The following is a 10,037-nucleotide window of genomic DNA, read 5'->3' as shown; positions in this document are numbered from 1 at the left end:
CAGCCCCAAGGTACCAGCCATGACGAGCCCCTCCATGACGAGCTCCTCCTTAACGAGCTCCTCCATGACGGGCTCCTCCTTAACGAGCTCCTCCTTAACGAGCTCCTCCATGACGGGCTCCTCCTTGACGAGCTCCTTCTTGACGAGCTCCTCCTTAACGGGCTCCTCCTTAACGAGCTCCTCCTTGACGAGCTCCTCCATGACGAGCTCCTCCTTAACGAGCTCCTCCTTAACGGGCTCCTCCTTAACGAGCTCCTCCTTGACGAGCTCCTCCTTAACGAGCTCCAGGACTCCTGCTTTAAACACATCTATCTATTTCTTAAAGAGTAAAGTCAGTTATCATCCTATGTATTATTTTTCATTATTTTCCATAAATCCAGGTAGTCCAGGTGAGTTTTTGTCCTTCATCTCGTCTCCTCCATGTTTCAGGCTCTCTCGCTGCAGCAGAGGGAAAAAGATGATTTGCTGCGATCTCCACTGCCGCCGTCCGGCTCCTCGCCGGCGCCGCTGACCGCTGGAACCAAGGTGGGAAATTAATAACTAGTAACTGGTTTTAATGGCTGAAAACTGGGAGGCGACGGCGTGAAATCGGAAAGAAAAGATTTCTCATTTTCTGAAAAAGTTTGTAAAAAAGAAAAAGATTTTTCCAGATTTCCAGACAAACTTTGCTCGACGACTGCAGTTATTTTTTACACTGATTCGCCTGCAGATGATTATATTATTTCTATTATTACTATTGTAGGAGAATTTTAAAAATGAGATCCTGTCATTCAAGAAATGAATCTGCATTAATAAACCTAAAATAAAATAAAACTGATTTATTATCTTTGATTTGAACATTTTTCCCATCAATGTTTTGGTTTGTAAAAACCATAAACGCTTCATTTCACTGTCTGGTTTGTCAGTAAATTGTTGGTTAAAATGTTTTTTCATTCAGAGCAGAGTTGGATAGTAACTAGTTACCTTTACTTCAGTGACTTTTTGAAAAAGTATTTTTACTACACTGTACTTTTTACTTTTACTTGAGTACAATGTAGTGAAAATTGTCCTAAAAAAAGGTTTTTTCCTAAAGGTAAATGTGACTCTTTGTCTCTTTGTTCTTATTAAAATGTTAGTGATGAAACATGGACGCGTTGTGAACAGTTTGGATGTTTTCTGTTGGTTCCGGATCAGGACGGCGCCGAGCCGGACGAGCCGGAGGAGCTGGACTTCATGTTCGACGAGGAGATGGAGCAGATGGACGGCCGGCGCAACACCTTCACCGACTGGTCGGACGAGGACTCGGACTGCGAGCTGGACGACCACGACGTCAACAAGATCCTGATCGTCACGCAAACGCCGCCGTACCTGCGGAAGCACCCGGGCGGCGACCGCACCGGCCACCACACGTCACGCGCCAAGCTGACCAGCGAGCTGGCCAAGGTCATCAACGACGGCCTCTTCTACTACGAGCAGGACCTGTGGGACGACAAGTACGAGCCGGAGTACGCCACCATCAAGGTGAGCTCCGCTCTCGGAAGCGCAGCCCGCCGTCGTCCTGCACGTCTAGAACTAAAACATGCTGAAGTTACAGATGAGGTTCCTTCTGTCTCATGTTTATTAATCCATTTATTAGCCATTCAGATTTTCATTCTAATTAGGTTACCCAATCAATGTTTACATAATCAATACTTTCACGTTTTCTGCTCCTAAAAATGAACCAAAATATGAAAAACTAAACTAAACCATATTTAACTAATAAAAGCTGGAAAACAAAAAGTCGAAACGAAATACAACTAAACTGTAAACTATTAGTCAGTTAAACTGATTGATCAGATTTTTGTTTTTTGAAGGTTTAATTTTTGGATAATGTGGATTTTTTCTGGGTTTCCATAGTTACAAGTGATGTCACACCCAGGGCGGCCATCTTGTTTATTTGGACTAAATTCGGGTCAGAATATGATTATTTCTATTTTATTTTCCAGAAAAAGTCTGTACAATAAAGTCAAAGAATATTTCATGTCATCATTCAGGACAAACCTGAATTTGTTTCCTAAATAAAATCAGGTGAATAAACTTTATGAACACATGAAAATCAAAATAATCTTGAGCATCTTGTGAAGTTATACTTTGGTATAAGTTTTACAAGTAATAATTCATGCTTTGTAGACATAATTCATCTAAAGACATCAGCATCAAACTATCAGTAGCAGGAAATGATTGAGTCTGTTTGTGACATCACATCCTGGTAACTGATCCGTTTTCCTCATTGAAACTTTTTCTAATATTATGTTTTTATATTTTTATGATCAAATATTTCCTGCAGCCTTAGCGCTCACTGAACGGATGATTGAAATAAAAGCCAGGTTTAGTATTTCCTGCCGTTTGAAATTCCCCTTTTAGAAAAGACAGTGAGAAATAAAGCAGAAAGAGTCAGGTCTTTTATTTTGAAGGTGTGTCGGAGCTTTTCTTTTCTGTTTTTGGAGGCGTTTCTGCCGCAGACCAGAGGACTCTGTGGATCACTAGCTGAAACCCGGAGCGCTGCTCTTAGTTCTGTTCTGCTTTGTTGGCCCATTGTTTGACCGCCACGTGTTCCCGCCGTACGTCCAGCGCCCCACGGACCAGAGGTTTATAAGCCGCCTGTGTGGCCCGGAGGTGTTCAGCTGCCGGTTCAAACGGGAAGCAGGCCGTTCTGCCGGGTCGGGTCCGGTACCAGTGGTACCAGTGTTTTGGGTCGCTGTGATTTACTGATGATCCTTACGGCCCTCTGGGCTTAAAACCGACTGAAATTCATTTTTTGTGTCGTATTTTTGCAGCAAGAGGTCGAAAACTTCAAGAAGGTTCATCTGATCAGCCGTGAACAGTTCGACTGCCTGACCCCTGAACCCCCGGTTGACCCCAACCAGGAAGTGCCGCCAGGGCCGCCCCGCCCCCAGCAGAGTAAGAAAACAGCCGCCTGGATTTGGGGTCATTTATTCTTTTCATATTGTATTTACTTTTATAACATTTTAGGACCAATAAATTGCGACTTTTTGTTGATTTCCGATTTTTCTGTCGGATTTCCAATGTTTTTCCTGAGAATTGGGATTTCTCTTCTTGGAATTCAGACTCTTTTTTTTTTTCAGAATTTGGATTTTATTTCCCAGAATTATTGATTGAACTCAGACTCGTTTTTCCAGTGACCTCACTTCCTGTTCCTCTCCGTTTCCAGTCCCCACAGACGCTCTGGCAAACAAACTGTTCGGCGTTCCCGATCCGTCCTCCACGGCGCGTTCGCTGCCCACCACCGTGCCCGAGTCTCCCAACTACCGCAGCGCCCGGACGCCCCGCACGCCGCGCACGCCCCACAGGAAGGACGCCGCCATGACGCCGCGCTTCTACCCGGTGGTGAAGGAGAGCCGGCCGGTCGACGCCAAGGCAAGACGAAGAAACTCGGAGTTTGACGAGGAAACTTGATCCGAGTCTTACGGGTTTCGTCTGTTTCAGACGCCGAGGAAGAGGAAGACCCGGCACAGCTCCAACCCTCCTCTGGAGTGCCATGTGGGCTGGGTGATGGACTCCAGGGAGCACCGCTCCCGCACCGCCTCCGTCAGGTGAGACTCACACCTGCTCAGGTACGCAGGAAGTGCTGGCTTAACAGAGAGGAAACAAGCTGTTAGGTTTTCATGGAAAACGAACCAAAGAGTCTTTCTGTGGTTGGCTGTTGCCCCGCCCCTCCAGCTCCAACGCCAGCCCGTCTGAAGGGACGCCCGCCCTCGGCGCCGTCGGCTGCACGCCGCAGTCCCTGCCGAAGTTCCAGCATCCGTCACACGAGCTGCTGAAGGAGAACGGCTTCACGCAACACGTCTATCACAAGTACCGCCGGCGCTGCCTGAACGGTAAGCCACCCTCGCTGCCGCCGCCGCCTGCCGATTGGCGACCTGAACACTGTTTTCTTCGCCCATCGCAGAGAGGAAGCGGCTGGGAATCGGCCAATCGCAGGAGATGAACACGCTGTTCCGGTTCTGGTCGTTCTTCCTGCGGGATCACTTCAACAGGAAGATGTACGAGGAGTTCAGGCAGCTGGTGGTGGAGGACGGCAAGGAGGGCTACAGGTAGCGGTCGCTCCGCAGCGCCTCATTGGCTGGTGCGGGGCGGCGCGTTCTGATTGGCTGTGTGCTGCAGGTACGGTTTGGAGTGCCTGTTCCGGTACTACAGCTACGGCCTGGAGAGGAAGTTCAGACCCGATATCTTCAAGGACTTCCAGGAGGAAACCATGAAAGATTACGAAGCAGGTCAGGAAACAAATTAATCACGATTAATCGATTGATTTAGTTATGGATTAATCATTAACTGGGGCAGAAATAAAAACATTTTGCATTTAAAATGAAAAAATCTTTATTGTCTGTAAAGATTTTCCACCAAAAATTCTTCAAATGACAAATTTATCTTCACCTGGATCAAATTCTGATAAAACAAAAAAATCTTTTAATCAGTTAATCCAATACATAATCCCAGATAATTTCTCCACTGGACTGATTCTCAGTTCAAGTTTTCTCAGGTAGAAATATTTTTAGGTTCATCTTTTGCTACAAACATTCACTAAATGAATAGGTATAATATCTATTCTATTTTATAAAATAAAATGTTTTTTATTGTATAAAAATAATTGAAAAACTGTTAAATCTGCTAAATGTGACAATTTTTAATCAGATTGATCGATTACTAGAATAACTGTTCAGCTCCGTAAACAATTAAAAAACACATGTATCATTTTCAGTGTCGCATTAAATCCCATGAAATGAACTTTCCAGTTTATCTAACGAGTTCTGGATGCTGTCCTCTGCCGGGTCTCAGGTCAGCTGTACGGGCTGGAGAAGTTCTGGGCTTTCCTCAAATACTCCAAAGCCAAGAACCTGGAGATCGAACCCAAACTGCAGGAATGTCTGAGCAAGTTCAAACGCCTGGAGGACTTCAGGATCGACGTGAGTAAACAGCAGAAGAAGAAGGCCGACTCTGCGCCAGTGATCGATTAGGAAAATTCCTTAAAGCAAATGAAATTTAGTTTAATATCATCCAGATCAAAAAGAGCAATGATGTGGAAAAATAGGAAATATTTTCATCTTAAAAGAAGGAATTTAATAATTTGCCGACATTTTCTCATCTTTTTGCTAGCATAAGTGGCTACTACAGAACAGGACCGTTAATTTATCCAATTAGTCATCAGAATAATCCAGATAATCCTCCATCAGCTTGTCTGTACATCCTGGAAAAGTATTAAATTCATGTATTTAAAATTGAGGCCTTAAAATGTCTTAAATTCATTTTTAAGTTGTCCTTAAGTAGGGTTAATCACAGGTCTTAAACTTTGTCATGGCAGAACTATTTTATACTGGAGGGTGGCCCTCAAAAAAGTAGCCCGCGTTCTTATAGTGTCACTGTCGGCCTTCCGTAAAGAAAGAAAGAACTTGAAATGCCAAAATCTTCACTCACTCTTTACAGGAAGTGCTGGAAATGATCCCCTGGTGCGTCAATGCAGTTTTGGGCGCGCCTTATTGCCATACATGCAACGCAACTCTGGGGCACCAATGCTCTGAATTGCATTACGAATATTTTCTTTCAACTGCTGTAAATTTTTCGGGTTATTAGCGTACACTTTGAAAAGTGTACGAAAAAGTAAAAAAAGAAACTTTTTCATGGGCCACCCTGTATATTGTTTTTTTGTTGTTTTTTTTCCTGTAAGTTGAGGCATTGTAGGCTAACGCTAACAAGCTGCTGATATACAATTTCATGTGTGTAATGAGCTGTTTTATACATTTCTGTTGTGATTTGGGTCTTAAGTTTCATTCAGTGATCTTAAATATTGTGTTTCATGTTTGTAAATTAAGGCCTTAAAATGCCTTAAATTAAGAAGAAAAAGGTAAGTTGGCCTTAAATACATTAATTACAGGTCTTAAATTTTGAGATGGCAGCACTAATATCTCCAGGATCGTTTTCTTGTTCTGATTTGAGGCAGTTGATGTGACTGATAGCAACTGGCTGATATAGCCCTGCTAGCTAGCATTTTTGCATTTCTTGCTAACTAATTTTATATATATATATATATATATATATATATATATATATATATATATATTTATTTTGTAGATTTGTTGTGATGCGGGTGGATTTAAAAGTCTTAAAATCATGTTGATAAAAATTTCCTAAATTTAAAAAATGTAGGTCAGAAATCTTCATCACAGATCTTAAATTTTGTCAGGATTATTTAATGTCAAGTATTTTTTTTATTTTTTTGTCTTCAGGTAATAAAGGCTACAGTTAGCATCCTGCTTTCTAGCTAGCTTTATATACATTTGCTATTTTGTACAGGTCTTAAATTTAATTTAAAATGTTGTTAAAAGTCTTAGATTTGAGTTGCTGAAGGCGGCAGAAACCCTGAATCCTGAGTCATTTCTTCACTTCCTGAAGCGTTTTGTCCTCTTCCAGCCTCCGATGGACGACGGCGGACGCAGGAGACACCCGTCCAGCGGAGACGGCCGGCGCCGCCACCCCTCCCAGCCCTCCAGCCGGCCCCACAGCCAGGCCAGCGCCGCCGCCCCTCCCACACCCGTTGCTGCTGCTGCCGGCTCCTCAGCCAAGGACGTTGCCAAACCCGCCAACCAGAACCAGAGAGCCGCTGCAGAACCGGACGCCAAAACACTGAAGTAACTGTGGCGCGGTTCTACAGGGACCGAGCCGAGCGGGTCCGCCTGGCGCCGGAGGGGAGGGGCGCTTCATTCGTTCATCTGATCAGTTTCAGAACAAAAACTGTTGATTTTGATTTCTCTCTAGAGGTTTAAATTTGTGGATAAATCACTGAAGAACGAGTTTCCCCCTCACCGCTCCGTCTGGAAGGTTCTGTCTCCTCGGACCGGACCGGTTCCTCAGCCTGAGATGAATCTGATTCACGGCCAGATAAAAGCAGAGACTCACTGCGTCAGGCTGTGAATGTTGCCTTATTTTGATGGTTTTTCTGTCGCCTCCTCGCTGTTACCATAGTTACCACGGTGGCCTGTTCCAGCAGCGGCCACCAGGTGGTGCTGCCGGGTTTCCCATCCGTCTGAACCGTCTTCCTTCTGTTACTGAGGTTTAAAGATGGCCGCCTTCTGGCTCCTCCTCCTTCCATCAGTCAGCAACGCTAAGCCACCGGACCCAGAACCGGATCCAGAACCGGACCTGATGATGTCGTCGTGTAAATGTGAACAGATGATGATCAGCAGATTCTTTATTTTCCGTGTCTTTAACTCTTTAGTTTAAATTTCTTTTGTTTAATTTGTTTTGCTTTGGTTAGAACAGAGGAACTTTAACACAAAAGGGAAAATCGACTTTTCGTGATCAAATCTGATTATTTTTAGGTAAAACCTCCAAATGGGTAAAAAAATAACAGCAAGACAGACTAATTATTAAATCTCTTCAGATAATTTCTGTCTGGTAAATTCTTTTAAAAAAACAAAATGTTGAGGTATGAATTAGATATTTGTACATTTTTGTGAGAAACTTGAGAGAAAACATAAAATGTTGACAAAAGGAGCAAATGAATAAATTAGAATATGATCTTTATGTCGGTAATGTGATTCTAAAAGTCCAGATTCATTACATGCAGTGACACATTTTAACGTTTTGTGGCTCTCAGAAAATTTAAAGATTATATTAGAGCTATTTAAAAAAGAACATTTTTAATTTTTATGTGAATTTTGTGTCCATTTACTGAATCAACAGTCCAGACTCCGACTCCTCAAACTGCAAAGGATAAATATAAATTTACTTCCCAATCAAAAGACGATTCTCCACAATTCTCTGAAATTATTTTTTTTAATCTGCTGCACTTTTTCCTTCCCCACGACTTTCCATTAACATGCTTGCATACAGCAATCAGAATCGCTTTTTGTTTTTTTACTATTTAAATTTCCTGAGAAGCTGAATTTTTAAATTTTATGTTTTTGGCTGTGACCTTTGACATTAACCGGATTGTGTTGAATATGGAAAAAGCAGAGACTCTGTCCTGATTGGCTGATTCCTGGTGATGAATGTCATTCTGAAGGTCGCGTTCTGCCGTCTGTTTTTTTTTTTTTCTTTTCCCCCAGTCTCTGTTGGACGTAAAAATGGGAAAACTTCCTCTTCCTCCCAGCTCATCCTCTTCCTCAGAGCCTCCCGTTTATGTGGCGGGAAGAATCCATCTGCTGCTAGCTGCCGCTGGACACCAGGGGGCGCCGCTGGACACCAGGGGGCGCCGCTGGACACCAGGGGGCGCCGCTGGACACCAGGGGGCGCTGCCCGCTCAGTCGGGTGTGAACAGAAAGACTGGAGATCCGGACGGAAAACTTGGCTGCTTATGAGACTGAAAAGGACAAAAGTTTCCATGAAGCCATATGAATAAGAACTACCTGAACCATTTAATATTTCCTTTGGCTTGTTATGAGGAAAAAAAATATGAAAACGAGGATAAAAGGAACAAAAAAAATATATATAAAGTGGCAAAAAATGTAAAATACTTGAATGAGAGCTTGTATTATAACATTTAATATTCCTAATATCTGCTTTGTAGGCTGACGTGATTCGCTATTAGTGTTATTTGTAATTTGTAGTAATTATGCTTTATCCTTTAATAAAGAAAAAAAAAACTGAAAACGCACAAAAAAAACCCTGAAAGCAGCGCAGGAGAGTGATTTCTGACGGAGCAGGAAGTCCCTCTGGTCCAGATGAGATCTGGCTTCCTCTTCCTTAGTGCTGCTAAATCCATATCTCTGCTTCACCTACTTTTAGATTTTTTGGGGAAAAAAAAGTTCACAGATAAAATCTCTGGATTTCCATGTTTCAGAGATGAACTTGGGTTTGAATTCTGGTCGACTAGCAGCAGCCAGGCCGAGATGATTCCTCTTCAGTTATGACAATAAAGTCGTACAGTATGCAAAATAACACAAAAACTAAGTTAATATAACCAGAATACAGAAAACACAAAAAGTCGCAATGAAATTGAAATAAAGCGTTTATTACCTGCATTATTTTAAACAAAGCTTATTTCAGTCGTTTAAAGATTTAAATTCTCCACTTTTCTTCAGAATCAAAAGAATGAAAACGTCTGAAACATTTTAATGTTCCTATGAAAATATTCTGCATGTTTTACTGAAAACATCTGGATCTGAAATCAAACGAGACGAAGTTCTGCTGGAACCGACTAACTGGATTCATGACCAGGTTGCAGCTGGAGATGGTCAACATTTCCTTTATCAAATTAACATGTTAACAAATCAAAGCGCTGCAGGAGCTGCCAACGCCGGGGTCAAGGGTTAAGGCTCCCACAATGACCGGGACCCGCTGAGAGGGGAGGTCGGAGGTCGTCACTGGCCCTTCTTGTGGTTTTCGGGGATGCTGTGGGTGAGCGGGGTCAGGCTGGTGAGCAAGGTGTGCCGCTCGTACTGCTTCGTCTGCCGGAAACGGGAGTCGGTGCCGTGCAGCCGGTCCAGAACACCGAACACGCCAAAGCACTGGTTGAACCTGGAACCAGGAGAGGCAGAGATCAACTACCGGCCTGGGGGCCGAACACGGCCCGCTACAGACATTAATGTGGCCCTCCAGAACTCACCAATCTATCAACGTCAACAGGTCTCTGCATTTTTCACACTAACGCATTGAGTTTATTCCAGATTTTCTGTAGAAATGGTCAAGCAGCTGCCCCCTGCTGGTGGGAATTAACATTAAATGATGCTAATTCCCACCAGCAGGGGGCAGCATTACTGCTGTCTGAGCCTGACCTCACTTATCCTCAATTACTGTCATAAGCACAAATATTGCAAAATGTTGCAAATATTTCTAAAGTATCTTCATAAAAACAGACTTTGATTAAATTCTGGAGCGAAAAACATGAAAAGATGTTTAGTATTTGAATTAGTTTGTTTTGAAACCTGAGAGAGATGCTGATGTTTCATCTCTGCGTTCTGCAATGACTGAATGTGACGGGACCATTGGGATGGGTTCCTAAGGTGGGGTTCGTGGGGTCGGGTTCCTAAGGTCGGGTTCCTAAGGTCGGGTTCCTAAGGTCG

At 43.2% G+C, this 10,037-nt stretch overlaps 2 protein-coding genes across 5 annotated transcripts in view; one reads left to right on the top strand and one right to left on the bottom strand.

Moving 5' to 3' along the window:
* The window catches only part of larp1 (La ribonucleoprotein 1, translational regulator), a 40,774-nt gene extending 32,966 nt beyond the window's left edge, over positions 1–7,808 (top strand). For all 4 annotated transcript variants that reach the window (XM_016665416.1, XM_007541022.2, XM_016665415.1 and 1 more), the window contains 10 exons: positions 430–525; positions 1,174–1,500; positions 2,796–2,919; positions 3,191–3,396; positions 3,466–3,572; positions 3,700–3,857; positions 3,929–4,073; positions 4,144–4,253; positions 4,816–4,943; positions 6,445–7,808. In XM_016665416.1, the coding sequence (XP_016520902.1) occupies positions 430–525; positions 1,174–1,500; positions 2,796–2,919; positions 3,191–3,396; positions 3,466–3,572; positions 3,700–3,857; positions 3,929–4,073; positions 4,144–4,253; positions 4,816–4,943; positions 6,445–6,666 (1,623 nt within the window). In that variant the 3' untranslated portion in view covers positions 6,667–7,808. The remainder of the gene's footprint in view (positions 1–429; positions 526–1,173; positions 1,501–2,795; positions 2,920–3,190; positions 3,397–3,465; positions 3,573–3,699; positions 3,858–3,928; positions 4,074–4,143; positions 4,254–4,815; positions 4,944–6,444) is intronic.
* A 270-nt stretch (positions 7,809–8,078) lies between these two features.
* Positions 8,079–10,037, bottom strand: part of faxdc2 (fatty acid hydroxylase domain containing 2) — a 14,737-nt gene continuing 12,778 nt past the window's right edge. Inside the window, exons 8-9 of the mRNA XM_016665414.1 lie at positions 9,953–9,972; positions 8,079–9,518 (exon numbers count right to left, since the gene is read on the bottom strand). Coding sequence (XP_016520900.1) covers positions 9,336–9,518; positions 9,953–9,972 — 203 coding nt within the window. The 3' untranslated portion in view covers positions 8,079–9,335. The remainder of the gene's footprint in view (positions 9,519–9,952; positions 9,973–10,037) is intronic.

The sequence above is a fragment of the Poecilia formosa genome, unplaced genomic scaffold (assembly GCF_000485575.1).
Source record: "Poecilia formosa unplaced genomic scaffold, Poecilia_formosa-5.1.2 Scaffold581, whole genome shotgun sequence".
NCBI classification, from domain to species: domain Eukaryota; kingdom Metazoa; phylum Chordata; class Actinopteri; order Cyprinodontiformes; family Poeciliidae; genus Poecilia; species Poecilia formosa.
The sequence above is the reverse complement of the archived record's forward strand: the minus strand, read 5'-3'. Positions and strand labels throughout refer to the sequence as shown.